Here is a 16978-nt window from a genome sequence, read left to right as displayed (position 1 = left end):
AGTTATATACAATATTTTAAGTTATTACAATTATTTTAAGTTGCACCTATGAAAACTTGATGAAGTTTAATTTTTGTTTTGCTTTCTTTCTTCTTAAGTGTGCTGAGGCACTTCAGATTGGTGGGTTAAACCAACATCTTACCCTCCCTCTCATAAATGTTTACCAGAAGACTACACCTGTCGCTGCCATTAAGTGGAGTTCAACCTCTACAGTGAGAAATTAAATTTTTATTCCTTTTAAGTATTATTTTATCTTCAGGTTGATTATCAAAAACTTTATGAAATAGGAACACATTACTGTATCATAAACAGAAGCCCCCTACCTTCTTTTATATTATTGTATCATTTCAAACTTTTTTGTGTCTTGTCACTTACATTTGTAATAAAATACACACAAAATCACATGATTTTAGAAAGTATTTTTGAAACATAATCAAAAACACAATTTTGAAATATTTGAGATGCTAAATTACGCATGTGTGCCCCTGCGAGCATACATGCGAAGAATTTATTGTTTCGATAAAAAATTGACAGCTCTTAATTTGTCTGAGACGTACGCCAATATTGCTCGCTCATTAATAAAAAATAATCCATCCAAAAGTAAGAAGCAAGAAAAAGAGGATTGCTTCCAATTTGCCCAATTTAACTAACTGTCCATCTGTGTGTCTCTTAATATGTTCTTAGTGAGTCTCTGAAGAAGATCCTGTTAGGATCAAAGCATCACTGCCTCTAACTTTCACATATTTAATATTTACCCTACTCAGGCTTTTTCACAGATGACAAGCAGTTTGCTAACAGTTTCTTTATCCTCTCAGTCTTTAACACGATCGTTAGAACAAATTCGGTATAAATCTCCATTATATAACCGACGGTCTTGAGTTCATTCAAAACTACTGACCAAAACTACTGACCAGGGAGTCTTCTACTCTGTTAAGCCAATTCAGGCTTTATAGAAGACTTCCTTTCACATTGTAATTTTCTTTTGTGATAAAACTAATTAATAAATAAAATAAATAAATTCAATGTAAAATACCAGCTTTATGGTCTCCATCAGCATAAGGATGCAATAACTACCTCCAGACAACAACCTACCTGGCTGGGTATCTACCGCCTCTCCATAAGAGTAATGACTATCATGCTCTCATCACTAAGACACAACTTCATACCTGATGCGTTGGACTTTATAGGAGCGCACCGGGAACGTGTGTCCTACGTGAGTATGATTCAAGCAAATCTCATGATTGGATTGCATTCAGACTAAAGCAAATAACGCTATATTATTGATTTTATGTCAACTAATCTCTGAAGTGACATTCTGGTTTCCTTGGCTACCCAAGTATTAAAGGATGGCCAATCCTGTGCATGCTCTGTAATATATTTCATAAAGATGAAACTAGTTCAATTTTTTTATCTTTAACTTATTGTATGATGAATTCGTTTGATGGACATTTGGTTGCTCTCCCCAATTCCCGCCCACCCCCTCATCATTCTAACAACCAGAGAAAACGTTTGTTTCATATGGTTTTAATATTCTCCCCTGTTAGCAGATATTCTGTAGCTCTGGGTAATTCCTTTATTTCTGAAATTTTTTCATTTCTTGCATCCCTTAGCAATAGAGAAAACTTTTGCACCCCTCCCCCCCCTTTACCAGCTGTAGATGAATGCTTTGTTGGTTATGCCTATAGCTTTAACACAGCTTGGAATCCTTCCTCATGCCCTCTGAGGGTGCATGCCCTCCAGGTTTAAGAGATGTCAGTTTAAGAGTTATAGTCACCTCCTTGTTGTCTTTTCAGTGCCTGCAGATTGCTCACGTCAATCACTCGCAGTCTAGCCTTCTGGAAGCCGAAGCTACCACAGCTTTCCTATGCCAACTGGCTTCCTTTGCGAGGGAATGGCGGTTTCACTTGCCAGAGATGTTTGTAGAATTCCTAGAGACGATGGGACAGCTCTGTCAGTCCTGTGTAGCACTCCTCATTAGACCACGGCTTCTTCAATATCTTGTCGAGGTTTGCACAAAATAATCCTTCATTTACAATTTAAAATAAAAAAAAGAACTTTCAGAGGTTTTTATTCTCTGTCAATGCTGTTGGTAGTTGGAGTACATGTTCTTGAAAGGATGAAAGGGTATCACATTGATGGAAAACATTTTGATGTGTATAATACATTTGACATAGTTTACTAATATGTCCTGTCAGTGCAAATAAGACTTTAAATTGCAGTTGGAAATTATGGTTGTTGCATTTTGCCTCTCTCTTGTTTTCTTAGAGCTGTTCAAGTGGGTTGTTTCTTTTATAAGATAGTTTTTGGGAAATAATTTGAAGGGAAACAGTATCTGCTAATGTGACTCTCTTTCATGAACATGGTTTATTTGTTCAATAATATTTGTTTGAGGGAGAGGGGGATGGGGAAGTGTTAGAGGTTCGCCTGCAGTCCTTCTTAGTTTATAAATGTTTGATGTATGCAAGGAGGGCGTTGTGGTCAAGTGGTTAAGGCAGTGGACTTGTGATCTAAGGATTACAGGTTCGAGCCCTGGCCAGATCATTGCGTTGTGTCCTTGGGCAAGGCGCTTTATCTCCATTGCCTCTCTTCACCCAGGTGTATAATTGGGGACCTGCGAGGTAACTTGTAAATATAGTTGCGTGCGCCGGTTTGTGGCTGCACCCTATGGGAAGTCCCCCGGGGGACACGTGGTTGTGGTGCACTGTGGTGCCCCAGGAGAGATTGATTGAATTGTGCACACTTTAGTGTGTGGGTGTGACAAGTTGCCAATGACCAGGGGTTAATAATCAGCGCATTGAGACTTAAGTGTGTATTTGCGCTTTATAAGAACTGCGTGTTATGATTATTATTATTAAATGACAAAGTTGGTGGATTGCTTTTTTCTGTTCCACACAAGTGCTGTTTACATGTTTGATGCTGCAATGATATTAAATGTTTTATGTAATATTGAATCTTCTTTCAGGAACACTCTAAAGAAAAAGGCAGACAGCCTGGTCACATGATACAGTTCTTGAACAGTGCTCCTAGCAGATTGCTTCAGCATCAAGTGTCCTCATCATCTGATCTTTCAGATGTTGAAATCAGCCCTGAAATTATGCAAATACAGGCAAGGTAAGGTCACAGGTCGTAGAAGTACTTGTCATCTGATCTATCAGACTGTTCAAATTAGCCCTGAAATTATGCAAATACAAGCAAGGTAAGGTCATAGATCATAGAAGTACTTGTCATCTGATCTATCAGACTGTTCAAATTAGCCCTGAAATTATGCAAATACAGGCAAGGTTAGGTCACAGGTCGTAGGAGAACTTGCCATCTGAATTGGTTGAAATTTGCCGTGAAATTATGCAAATACAAGTAAGGTACAGTAAGGTCGTAGGGGAACTTGTAATCTGATTTATCAGATATTGAAGTTAGCCCTGAAATTATGCAAATGCAGGTAAGGGTGAGGTCAAGCCAGTTGGGGCGATATTTTTTAGTGCTTCATAACACTCTGTACTGTTCTCTCAAATCATGCTTCAAAGCACTCCTACTGACAGTATGAACAATCCTTAACCCTGTTAGAAACAGTCCTATTAACATGAACGTGTTAAATGGAATGAAAACAAATACCTTTCCCAACTGGGTGGTGAGGTCTTCGCTCATGTGGTAACTTGTCTTATTACCTGATTTGTCAATTGGTGAACCACCGCAGCCATGAACAGAGCCCTGAAGTTATATAAATACAAGCAAGGTCAATGTTTAAATATGGCAGGGGCAAACGGACTCTGTATATTGGGCTGTCTAAGGCTATTTGGTGTATAATATTTTAATTATTTATCAACAGAGGAAAATAATATTTCTAAGAGAGTGATGCCTTTAAATGAAATGCTAAATACAGAGAACATTGACAGCTAAGCAAACTGTAAATGTATCAGGTTTCAAGTATAAATCAACAAGAATATTATAATAGCCTAACTAAAAGGTTTTGAAGAACTCCAACCCCAAATGACATCACAGACGACCTACTGTGATTCACCTTCTAGACTATAAGAGAAGGTTTAGCTGTTCAAAATATGTTACATTTATTTAATCATATCTCAAGTAAGGGACAAGATATGGAGATGGGGTGTTCAACTAACAGTGTGGAATACTCTTCGAGCTGTAGTAATATGACTTTATATATTGTCTGCACTAGAATATGTCTGTAATGTTTCCCTTTCTTATAGACTTGTCATCATCCTCACAAATACTTTACTAGCCTTACAGAGAGTGAGCCCACCACTACTGGAAGCTCTGTTGAATCAAGTAAGTTACTTCAAACTGCCACTGAATTAGATAGACCCTGTTGTGGGATAAACAAGCCCCCCCCCCCTCCCAATCACAGTTAGTTTTGGCAGGAATAGATGACTTTCTAAATTGAAAAGATTCCAAATTTGAGTTCAAATGTTGAATTGGAAGCCACCCGACGTGTAAGTTGTAATCCATTGAGCCCTTGTGGGTCAAAGTAACTGTTGATTATTATCATTATCATTATTATAGTAACTGCATGTATTAATATTGTAGCTGCATGAGTCATCCAATAGTCTGTTTCTTAAACTTGTTAGTCCAGTCACTTTGAGTGATGGGCCCCTTCATATACAAAGCCTTATTTCAAACATTCAAAAGTAGTAACGACACTAACAGTTACCACTTACAATATTGTTTCATAGCAGCATGAGTCATAGAATAATCTGTTTGTTAGACTAGTCACTTTAAGTGATGCACATGTGTTACATGTGTAAAGTCTGAAACTAACAAGAACCCTGTCTTGATATTAGTTACTTCATACAATCTGCTATATTCCTGAATGTCTCTCTATCTTGTTTAATTTCTTTTGAATAGAGTCTTGATGTGACGGAGTACCCAGTTTTGTTTGAACTCAGTTTCAGTACACCCAGTATGGATCAGTCAAGCCCACCATCGTTTGGATTTCTGCTCTCCTGTATCAACTGGTGTCTTCAGCTTCTACCAAAGGTATCCCTTGGTGGTGATAAACCATTTTCTCTTCTAAGAGTAGTTTGTTTGCATTAAGTGAAGAATGTTACCAAACCTACCTAGTATTACTGAAAGTATAAGATTGCTTATCGATGAAACTAAGATGGCCTTCTACATTCGCAGGAGCCGTAAGAAGTGTCTGTTTGCAAAGCTCTTGGTCCTGTACACACCATATGGCTTTTGTGTTTATAATTAGCTGATAATGGTAGGTGAGAGTTAGCATGTGTCAATATGTAGGACTGGAACTGATATACAGTGACATGCACAGGATTTCAGAGGGGTGGGAGGGTTGGTTGGTTGTAAGTTTCAAACTTGCCATGACTGCTTTAGTTTGAGGTAAGAACCTTTATGGAATGGCCAGAAGTTTACAAAGGATGGGTGTAGGCCTGTGGTTGTTGATTTAGGTAGGGGCATGAATAATTCTGGAAGGGCCAAGGACAAATGCAGGATTTAACAAAAGGTGTATTCAGAGGCAGTTTAGACTATAAATTGGGTTTATAATTAGTTCTAAATGCAAGGTTGTGCTAATAAATACTCTTGAATTTCTGCGTGAGATAAATAAGGGAGTTTGCACATGTGGGCCAAGAGGAATAGTTTAATTCTTCCATGACCCAAATAAACCCCCTGGCTGATGATGGATTTGGGGGTACCCCCATTACACCCCTTGGCATGGGCATATCACTGATGGTATACAGGCTATGTGACGTAAATATGAATAATTTTCTGGTATTATCGGACATGAAGTAAACTTTCAAAAGATGACAGTAATGTTATAAATATGCAAGCCTAGGTCAATAATGTTATTAAATAGCTCTGTCTATATCTGATGCTTTTAATGTAACTTTGACCCCTAGATTGACAGCGGTGCGGTTAAAATTGTGTCAGTATCTCCAAAGCTCCACCCATCACCACCAGGTCTTCGAAGGTAATATTTACGACTAATTCTTACGTGTTATTCCAAGATTCATGAGATTCATGCTTGTAACCAGGTCATTCTGTAGACCCTCGGTATTCAAAGTGGGGGAGGGGATCCTTGTTAGGGTTGCAAAAAATATTTGGAGGGTTGCCACCAAAGGTTATGCAGCACAGCATAAAGCAAGTAAGAAAAGTCAAATATTTCTATACTCGTCAGGTGAAGACTCAATCACAATTTCCTATTCCTAATTAAGATATGATTGTTTCAAGTTCACAGACATTTTTTCCGTTAAGTGACCCCTTCATTTAATACTTATGAAACAGAATACAGAATTGGTTGAATTATCGTTTACAATGGCTGTCGTTATATCTGCTTGTAGCTGAAGATAAACCCTGATTCCACACAAAGGTCGAACTGTTCAAATTTATTCCTAATTCTGTGACTTTTTGTGTCATTCTTAATTACCTTCAAAATCCTGCAAATTAAAAACAAAGGAAAAGAAGGGAAAATTGTCGATCTCTTTTAAAATACGAAGCTGAAACTTTTCTTTCCCCTGTGCAGGGAGAGAGTCATTTTCTTAATGGAGAATGCAGTGCTGTTAGTCATGGCTCAAGGAATGAGGATCCTTAGGGAACCATCTGTGGATGGAAGGGACAGACAGTTACTGAAGAGGGAGCTTAGCTCTGAGCTGGTAAGTAAACAACAGCAGGTGAAAATAACCAAGAAAACTTCCCTATTACTCTCATATCTCTGTTCAATAACGGAATTAAATTACACAGCGGCTGGCAATCAGATCAGATCAGATCAGTAAGTTTGAGGGAAGATCATAGCTATTAAAATATGAACTCTTCAAACATTTTGGAGTATTGGCTTTTATACTCAAATGCATTTTTTCTCTCAAACTGTAGATGAGATAAACAGGTGACTAGGCTAATATTTTATTGATTTAGAGTTAGGACTTATATACAAAACCATTGATAATAACAAAGAACAAAAAACCTAAGGCACTTGTTCCAAAAACACAGATGGAAACCTGTGATTAACCCTGAAACCGAAGGGATTTTGTGTGAAAATTTGTGATTTTGACACTCATTAAACACCGGCTATTACTTTTAATATGAAAAACTGTTACAGGTCTGTGAACAGGTTCAACAATTTGATAAGGACATTATTTTTGTTAAAACCTCGCTTTACACTTCTCGCTAGCGTTTGAGAAAAGGTCAAGTAGTCCGATTCACAAAACTCAAGCAAATTCGTTAAAAAAAAACAATTTATGACTTCATTCAATAATACCTGGTTGCTTGGTTGATCATAACTAAATATTTTTAGTAACCATCTATTTTGATATACAGTTTTTACTTGTCTGAAACTTCTATTTTTTTTGTCCTTAACAGAATAACTTTCTGGTGGGCCTACATCGATATTTCCGGCGAGGAAGCCTCTCATCCCCCAGAGACGCAAGTCCTCGGACTGGGACCCGCAGTGGCACACCAGGAAAGACATTACTGCGGACGACTTCATCGCACACTTCATTTACAGAATCTGACGAACAGAGATTTTTCAAGGCTGTACAGACCTTTGTCCAAGAGACTTTAAAATAAGCTCGAAAAAATTAACTTTGAAATTTACTCGCAAGAATACAAATTTCATCAAAATGAATGAATGAATTAGCAGTGTTTTCCAGCAAATACTGAAAAACAAAGTATATTGTCCACTATTTTATGAGGAAGATAGGCGAGAAAGCTTACCTCCCATGTTGTATGTGTTTGACCTTCAGATGTGTTTGACCTTCAGATGTGTTTGACCTTCACTGTATTAGTATCTGTAGGATTCTTATGCAATTCCTATGTTGAAATGCTCTTCTCTTTCACTCCCTAAATCTTTGGGGGGGGGGGGTGGAGGGGGTGGAAGGCATAAGGTGTGATTGGTCGGAAGGGATGTCTGACAGGTCAAGGCATGAATGAATTGCCAGTTGAAGTGAAAGTGATGACTCAATTCTCTAGAATTTCAGAGTCCAAGAAAACTAAATTATTGATGAAGTTAGTTCCTCAATGCAGATCTAAAGGTTAATTCACTGTTTGTGCTTTTGTGTGCATGTATTTATTTTCTTTCTAATAACTAGTCCAAAACATGTTCTTGTAACTTCATATAAACAACAGAGCATATTTGAATGACATTTAGCACCATTTAATCCTTGTTAAGATTTGTGATCTATGATAAATGAGTCATTTGAGACCATAAAACTCTTATTTGTTGCTTTTGAGTGCCGTGTTGCATCTAAGGAACTGACCTTGTTAGACTATGTAGTCCAGCCACTGTTACTGAGGAGCCTCAGATGTTAGAGGGTCATTCCTCTAGTGTTATTATAGATAGCAACGGTATACAACATATAAAAAAAATAGTTTTGTGCCTAATGTCATCCCGTCAAAGACCTTGTTAGACTATATAGTCCAGTCACTGTAATTGAGGAGCCTCAAATGTTAAAGGGTCATTCCTCTAGTGTTATTATAGATAGCGACGGTATACAACATACAAAAAAAATAGTTTTGTGCCTAACGTCATCCCGTCAAAGACGGACAAGCAAACTAATGAAATTTGGGTTAATTATGTGTCTACTTTAGTTAATTATATGTTAATTATTTGTAAATTGTGTAAAACACGTTCCCATAAACCTAGTTCCCATATACCTAGTGAATCCTTGTAAGGCTGTCCTCTGGTCATATGTGAACAAGTTCATTTCAATATGTTGTACAGTGCAGGTTTTTCATGCTTCAATAATGGTTGCTATTTTGTACAATAAACTGAGAGAAACTATATATAACCATTTTCTCTTCTTTGAGGTTATCTTATGATATATTTTGGATAGTATGATGACCTAAGGATATCCCCCCCCCCTCCATCTCCCCTGCTGACTGTTACTCAACTTCACAACCAAAGTGTAGTTACGATTGGACGAAAGGCTTTTTCTTTGTATACTGAATTCTATCAAGAAACTATCGAATTAACTCATTTAAAAATTACCATTGTTTGATAAATTGTCCTTCAGAAAGTTAAAACCGACCTAACTTTGTAGATTTGATATATGCCTGATGGGAGGGGGGCTACAGCCTGGGGCCTGTGTCAATCAGGGGGGCGTCGGGAAACTAGGATTGTGCCCGTGAAAATGTAGGACACAGAATAGTGAATTCTTACATTCGTAATATACTTAAGGAAAATGAAGGGTTAAGAAAGAGGAACCGATGACAAATGTCCTCTTGGCTCTATCTGATTCTTGAAACCTCTGGCTTTATAACAATAGTTCAAGCAAGAATGGAGGGGGTAGGGTGTAAACCTCTCACCGGTTTCCAACCCCACACACAACAATAGAAGTAGTTATTGGCACAACCATGTGTGTGTACCTATGTATTTATCTAATTTATAACTTAAATATGCATGAGTGAGAATACACAATTTTACGTCAAAAGTTTTATTCTGGATGAGCCCCCTGTACGGCTTCAACTACCTCATGGCCATCCCAACAAACCTTTTGTAAAATACACCCTTGTAAGTTATTAGCCTCCAAATAACTGTCTCAACCATGCTGTGACACCTACGCTGAAAACCCGGTAATCACTGTACTGACTACACTGATTAAGAGGAATGGTTGAGTGGTAAGGACGTAAATGGACTTAATTTGATATACCTATTCAAAGTAGCCTACAAGGATACTGTTTTCTGACAACACTAGTAAGTTTCAGTTGCCATCCTTTGAAATTACCAATAACAAAAATAGTGTCTAAGTTGTGAGGATATGATATAGCAAACTTACTGTACAAATATAAAACCTTTTTAACGCAAGGGATTTCGTGGTGTCATTCAGCGGTACCAATCAAAGTTCTTAATTATAGGCATGTTCTATGCATGTGAAAAGGAGAAATGATTGGCATTTTTCCCACATCACTTGCTTTGTTTACACATTAAAACAGTCACACCCTTTCACGAGACACTGGGTTTTTTTTATAAGATAGAAGGAACTGACATAAGATACGAGAAGAGAATTGCTGGTAGCCTGATATGAAATAACACTGATATCATTACAAGATATGTACTGGTGTGTATATCATTCAATAAAAATCCATCTTCAAATATTAAAACAAAGGAGAAAGTGCAGATATGTTCTTACGTGCATGAAGTACAGGTGCTTGTTAAGTTGTAGGTACACTTCTTTCCTGATCTTGTCGAGTTTCTTTGCCAACGGTATCGCTGTTCATACGGTCTTGACGAATAAATTACGTGATACATCAAGATGGCGGCTAGAAGCATTGCTTTTCTTGGAGTTGCAATATTATTGCTTTATACAAATGAAGTAAACGCTCTCGAATGCTTTCAAGTTGGTAAGTTTATTTTGTTGCGCGTTCTGATATAACTTTTTTTTTTAGATCAAAATGGTTGCGGAGGCAGGGTTACGTACACTTCAATGGTATCTGACTGGAGCCTGATGGGTGGTGGGGGGGGGGATGCCCGGGTGCCCCTACTATCCTTTGAAGGCACAACCAGAAAGTAAGTTGTTATGATTTACGTGAAAGTGTTCACGGAGACCCCTTGACTTTGGATCTTTCTAAACATTCTCCTCATCTGCCGATTGGCTAGGTTCCTTAGCAACCAATTTGACCCCACACGTATGTTAGGTTGTTTCATTCCTTGTCAATGACATTACTCTTGATTATTTTGCAACATAATAAATTTGTTGTAAGGTGTAGGCTCAGGGTCTGTGAAAGCAAAGTCACCCATGATAGGTCGTGGAGACGAACACCTCAGCCTTCTTACATCGAGACTGTAACCGTTTGATAATGACTTCGAAAGACTAAAGGACGTGCAAATAGTGATGAAGCGGAAGTTAGGTTTGTCAGCATTAAATTTCACGACGTTAACAATATATAGCATTTATTTTCTAGCAGAAAAGTAGAGCAAGTTAAACCGGATAATATATGGGCAATGTTTTTGTTTTTATCCAATTATAATTGTTATAGCAGTAGTTAGCTAGTGACATAAACCAGACTAAGGTACAGAAATACTGATAACTTTCTACTCATTCAATTATTTACCAAAAATGCTGACTGCCCAGTTGTGATCAGTCTGCTCAAATTTTCGGAACTAACCATATGCACCCGTGGATCATTTGGGGTCGTGCCCCGGCTCAATGAACCGCATTTAGCTTCGCCACTGACAATCACATGCCCTCGAGAATATACAACTCCTCTGTTATCATATGTAACTGTGCCATTTGTCAAATAAATCAATTCAAACACAGTAAAAAATGACAGATAATTTTGTATTTGTATTTGTATATTTATTTGTTTCATCACATTTTACAGTGTGACGGGAAGTCTCCTATAAAGCCTGTAAGGCTTAACAAAGTAGGAGACTCCCCAAAAAGAAAAAAAGAAAGAAAAACTTAAAAATAGAAAAAGAAAAGTTAATAGTAGCATCTACAATGATGAAATAATCGAATTGACTCTACTTGAAATTAATAATGTTAATAAGCAATCCTAACAATCTTTATAATGATCTTAATCGCAAACACACACAAGAATAAATCCATCAATAGTGAGAAATAATTACAGTTTGGAGATTCCTTTTGAATACAGAGTAAGGAGGCTTATTCTTAACATTATCCTGGAGATTATTCCACGTTTTTATAGCACGAATACGAGGATTTAAAAGAACTTAAAGTACTTCGTTGGGATAAAACATGGGCGATTTTACAATGGCGTGTTTGATGGTTGTGGATTAGTCTATTACTATATATAAAATCTTTAAAAGCCTCGGGTAGCAATCCATTCCATGCTTTATATGCAAATGTTGCAAGCTGGACTCTTATAATATCATTTAGTTTTAATAAATTTAATCTTTTGTATAATGGCTAGTATTCACATTTGACCTTAGACCTTTGTTTTTCCACCGAAAGCGGCACTCCTTTACAAAAGCAAATAAATTGTTAAAACTGTCCATCTGCCGAATGTGTTTTTAAATTATTATATATTGTATAGTCTATCAATTTTTCCCCAAGCTCATTAGAATTCAAAATCTCCGTGAAGTGAATAACAGTACTTGGGTATAAATGTTTGAGATATTTTCTTGGTTTTGCAAAAGTTTAAAGTCTCAATAAGTAAAATGGGCAAAATTATACAAAATGCTTCTTTGATGCTAATCGCATTGGCCGTCTTCTGTGCGAATGCCGAAAATTGTTTTACAAACGGTGAGTTATTTTCAGCTGCACTTATATATTTAATCAAGAGAAACATGTTGGTATTGTTTGTTCTATCTTATTTGACATCACTCAAGCCTTATGACCCTTGAGATATTACCTACGTCACACAATGTTGGATAAAATTAATGTGTAGTTTATAATTTAAAGGTTTATTTACGGACCAAATCAGACAACTGCTAAAGAACTTTACAAATATGAGATATACAATATATATAAATACAGTTATTTGCCGACCATTGCAGATGGTTTTTTCTTAATGTCTAACTATAGTGCCACTGTACTAAATAACACTATTGAATATAATAGCTTATATCGGAGCTATCAAAAAAGAGAAGAAAATCGTAGCGTTTCATCCGTTGTTACACAATATAACTGCGTATTAAAAGTATAGCTAGTTTCATTCTTAATCTTTTTCCATCATTCAGTCGCTTTAGCAAACGATGTATATATTTTATTCTGGTGCAGAGTGGACATTACGACAACGTGATAGATGTTTCAAAAAAATTTACATTGAGTAATTTTATGTTTACAATTTTCTTAGTATTTATCACCATTGCCTTGGTATACACTGCTTTCACAGCATAAACGTCTGGTATTAGCTTAATTTGCATACATGAATCCGGACGAGCGTTGCTATTGTGAGAAATTCATTACTTAATCGATTGCCATGTTGGGGTGGGGTGGAGGGAGTTGGATTTGGAGCTATGTATGTAAAATTATGCAATGTTGCAGTTATTGTAGTGAATAATTCTGATCACGGAAAAGCAATTACGATAGTCACATCTTACATAATGATGAATATCAATTAAAATGCTTTAATAATCACCAATACCGCTCCAAGTACAAAGTCTTTATATAACGGGAACAAGCAAACTAAGATGAATTTACCGAATCTATTGAAGATTTTGCTAATCATGTAAATATTAACTGCATAATTAAGGAGAACCTTAACTTACAGAGTATTATATACTCAAAATAACATTACAAGAATGACCATAGTTTAACTTTACAGGATTGAATCCAGGACTTTAAAAAAATAGGGGGAGGGGGGGGGGGGGCTTGGGGTTCCCCATGAACAATATTAGACATGCAATTGGAGCATAAGGCTTAGATATTTAGACTATAAATTAGGTCTATAGTTAGGTCTATACGCAAGGTTGTGCTAATAGCTATATATATTTTTACTTATTTGTGGGTGTGTGTGTGTGTGGGGGGGGGGGGGTGGGTGGGGGGGGTTGTGGTAGTCAGCATAAGTAGTGTTAGCTCAGTGGTTAACGCCGGTGCCTTCAATCGAAAGGTCTCGAGTTCGTCACTCCAAGATTAATGTATGTCGTCCAGTTGCAGAGTTGTTGAAAATTGACAATTCATAATCATGGACGTTAATTATGAATCTAAGAGACTGACTTCGGTCAGCTTCGAGAGTTCCTGCTTGCAGGAGGATCTAAAATACATAAATACAATACCACCTGGATCCGCTCAGGATTAATAGATATGCATAGATGACTTCATTAGGTTATCAACGTTTCTTCGCCTTAACATTCCTTCATCAGTATTAATCACACATTAACAGAACAAATTGCAAAATTTCAAAATTTCAAAAGTTTTTTTTTTCTCCCATTTGAATAGATTTATATAATGTATATTAAAATAAAGCTTATAATAACAGTTAAAAGCAGACAAAAGCAAACCTGCCTGATAATCTAACACGTTTTTATCTATGCTACCTTCAAAACAATTTTATCCGATCAATATAGTCCTTTCCGTCCCACCTTTTCCCCCCTCTAGCCCAACCTTGTCTACGGAAAAAGGAGAGTATGTAGTAATTTTCTTCAGTTTAAAATACAATTGGATTCATTTTTTTCTCCTTGTTAGAGAATGCAACATGTGCAAGTGACTCGACTTTTATCCTGGAGGACAGACCGTGCCACGTCTGTGAATGCGATGAAAGTGGCACTGGCTATCAGTGCTGCGTGACGTAAGTACATATATTCTTGTCCAAGAATGTCTCACGAATATACACAGAAAATAATGTGTCAAACGAAAGATCGATAGAGACATCATCTCGTTGGTTCGGACGTCGACTATCGTCTCTAAACTTTACCGAACTTTCCAATTTTCACTTTATATACCTAAATGAAGCTAAGTATATTCAGTATCAGTGAACATTGTGAAGTATAATTTAATAACAGTATAATATTGTAAATTGTTGGGAGATCTAAAGTGATAATTCTAGACATTTGAAAGTCCCTTTTGATATAGTCTTTAAAGGCCTTAAATTATGCTGCATGCAGTGCTCCCCATTAGTAATTAACCCCTCCCCCTCCAAGCGTCGGCGGTGCCTTAAAGTAAAGTGATAACAACTGGTATAACATAATAATGTTAATCAAACAGATGCGGCAGAGTTTATTGAAACTTCTGGTAATAATTGGAATATAAGCCTCAGTGGTTTAAGTAATCACTTTATCAGTTTAAAAGGAAATATCTATCAGGGAAGGGTTTAGGAGGAGTGGGGACATGGAGGGGTTAGAAGGGGGCACGCAGACGTGTGCATGGGAAAGATTTACCCACCCCCACCCCCACCCCCCTCCTCCCCCAACCCCGTCTTCATTTCCAATTACATGTAAATGTGCTCGGTACAGAAATTACGATTATTACATTTTAAAGATGGACCTTTTGCCCATGTTTGTTTTCCCGCCCTTACTCTCTGAAGCCACTCTTCGTACTAAAATAAATCACCATAGTGACCACGCTTAGTTTTTCTGTAGTCTGGACGATTGTCAATTCTAGTCAGGTTTACTTTGAGGATCTCGACTGTAAATGGTCGTGACATGTACAGCATTGTCCACAATTACAGGTTTATTTATTCAATGAAGTTTTATGTGTACAAATAACCAACCATCTGCAGGTGTATATGAAATACGAATAAATAGGGTAAAGTATACTCAGCTGAACTTTATTTTGTTTTATCATGTCAAATCGCTGTCACATTATTTATCTTCATTCTTTTTATTATTATTTTTGCACCCTGATCGTTTAGTCATAAAAGTGTATATTTCTGGTGATTTTTTTTAAATATTTGAACAATGAAAACGGCTGTTCTGTTTAAATTTTTGAAGAGTAATGAACATACATACACTTCAAAACAACATGTTGCAACGTTAACAATTTGTGGATCACTGCTTATAAAGAACACGATACTACAGTGCATGAACGCCGTTACAACAGATGTCTGCAGTATGCTGTAGAATTTATTTATTTATAGGCCTATATTAGGTACACTTTTCCAACGCCTTAGGACAACAGGCGTTACCCGTAATAGAAGGAGAAATAGAGATAAAACGTGTTATGTAATTGGAGACGGGTGCCTTGCAGGGGTGTTTACTAAACAAAAGAAAATTTTGGTAGTAAGAAAGCAATAAGTATTTTAAACTTCTCTTAATGTCACACAGTGGAGACATCTTCTCGTGGTCGTGATAAATAACACTAGTAAGAAACTGATAATTTTCTCTCGGTTATTTCTGTTTATTTTCACATAGAATCGATGTTCCCAAAGTTCGCTATCCTCATCGCTGTAACCTCGTACTGGATGAGGATAAATGTGAATACAAACGCAAGCCATATCCTGCATGCTACGCGAGAGCCTGTGAAATTATCACTGCTTGAACTTTGGCATCGGAAATAATTATATGACGGATTCCTACAGTGGATTTAATACAGTGTCTCAACTGAAATTATTATTCGTTCTCTTTAAAGGGTATCATATTAGTTATGGTTTGGCAACAAGTTGTAGACACTGCGGTTTAATTTTTGTTTCAATATCACATTTTATTATAGTTATAATTTATAATATAGAAAACATATATACTGCTTGGTGAATGGGATACTGGAAAAAGGAGTGGGTGTGTTCCCGCGATGGCTGAAGCCGACTAAAACTTAAAAGGGGATGTGGGGGGGGGGGGTCTTTCCCAGAAAAACAAATTAAGACGTGAAATGGTTGCAAAATTCTGAGGCATGGCAAGTGATCAAGTAGACCTATAATGTGAGTTATGAGGAGAGGCAGGGGGTGGCGGCGTCGCAACCCCCCCCCCCGATCCCCAAATGGGATAATTTTGTCATCGCTTGTATATGCTGCAAAATCGCTCATTTCAATATAACATAAACCGGTAGATCTTAAAAGTATTATATGGAATTTACGTGCTAATATCTTTTAGCTAAATGTATTATGACCTTCTAATCTGACTGTTAAGTATGTTATGACAAGAAATAGCTTAATCTAGAACTATGCTAATTTTAATTTGAAGTCACTTCAAGAAATAACTAAATGAAAATTCCCGCCGATAAAAAGAGAACTTTTCGTGCATGGAAACAGTCATATAGTAAAATGCCAGCCTCTTATGAATACATATGGGAGGGGAAGGGGTGACGATGGGGTGGGCATGGGGTATTTAGTAACAATGTCATATATATCTATCAATTTCAGTTTGTGTCTATTAATGTAAGTTATTCTTTGCTCACATGTGAAATAAACTCCATCGTATATCTGTATGTAGATTGATATTCTCTGCCTGTTTAATGTCTCAATGTGTTTCAGAGATGATACAACATACGTATATGTACACATTAATGTCAATTCATTAACAGTTGCAACGAAATTTCTGTGCCCCAAAAATAATGACATTTCTTTGAAGGTATTAAATGGAACTACCGGTGGTAGACAATGGAAAAAAATTATAGAATTTTTTTTTATATTTTACATCACTGTAAGGATATAAAAAAGACCCTCAATGTATTATCTCGTC

At 36.9% G+C, this 16978-nt stretch overlaps 2 protein-coding genes across 3 annotated transcripts in view; both read left to right on the top strand.

Annotated features, from left to right (window-relative positions):
• Window positions 1-8744, top strand: part of LOC139963376 (nucleoporin NUP188-like) — a 48279-nt gene extending 39535 nt beyond the window's left edge. The window contains exons 43-51 of the mRNA XM_071964069.1: window positions 99-212; window positions 1055-1213; window positions 1794-2006; window positions 2963-3111; window positions 4206-4284; window positions 4861-4992; window positions 5868-5938; window positions 6491-6620; window positions 7324-8744. Of these exons, the coding sequence (XP_071820170.1) occupies window positions 99-212; window positions 1055-1213; window positions 1794-2006; window positions 2963-3111; window positions 4206-4284; window positions 4861-4992; window positions 5868-5938; window positions 6491-6620; window positions 7324-7530 (1254 nt within the window). The 3' untranslated portion in view covers window positions 7531-8744. The remainder of the gene's footprint in view (window positions 1-98; window positions 213-1054; window positions 1214-1793; window positions 2007-2962; window positions 3112-4205; window positions 4285-4860; window positions 4993-5867; window positions 5939-6490; window positions 6621-7323) is intronic.
• Window positions 8745-10067: 1323 nt separating this feature from the next.
• On the top strand, window positions 10068-16724 carry LOC139963875 (uncharacterized). Of its 2 annotated transcripts, none has more exons than XM_071965079.1 (3): window positions 10068-10302; window positions 14052-14154; window positions 15716-16724. In XM_071965079.1, exons 1-3 carry the CDS (start codon window positions 10215-10217, stop codon window positions 15840-15842), a joined length of 318 nt encoding a protein of 105 aa, XP_071821180.1. In that variant the 5' UTR covers window positions 10068-10214; the 3' UTR covers window positions 15843-16724. The 2 variants fall into 2 exon arrangements, with proteins under 2 accessions (XP_071821180.1, XP_071821181.1); XM_071965080.1 differs by lacking the exon at window positions 10068-10302 and adding an exon at window positions 11983-12167.
• The last annotated feature ends 254 nt before the right edge of the window (window positions 16725-16978 follow it).

Source organism: Apostichopus japonicus, chromosome 22, assembly GCF_037975245.1.
Source record: "Apostichopus japonicus isolate 1M-3 chromosome 22, ASM3797524v1, whole genome shotgun sequence".
NCBI lineage: Eukaryota > Metazoa > Echinodermata > Holothuroidea > Aspidochirotida > Stichopodidae > Apostichopus > Apostichopus japonicus.
Note: the sequence above shows the minus strand (reverse complement) of the source record. Positions and strands in the feature narration are given on the sequence as shown.

What these genes read in the sequence shown, in the direction of transcription:
- LOC139963875 (XM_071965079.1), top strand. Translation starts at nt 10,215, where the DNA reads ATGGCGGCTAGAAGCATTGCTTTTCTTGGAGTTGCAATATTATTGCTT. An exon ending in TCTCGAATGCTTTCAAGTTG is followed by an intron (nt 10,303 to 14,051) that starts GTAAGTTTATTT and finishes TCTCCTTGTTAG; the next exon opens with AGAATGCAACATGTGCAAGT. An exon ending in GGCTATCAGTGCTGCGTGAC is followed by an intron (nt 14,155 to 15,715) that starts GTAAGTACATAT and finishes ATTTTCACATAG; the next exon opens with AATCGATGTTCCCAAAGTTC.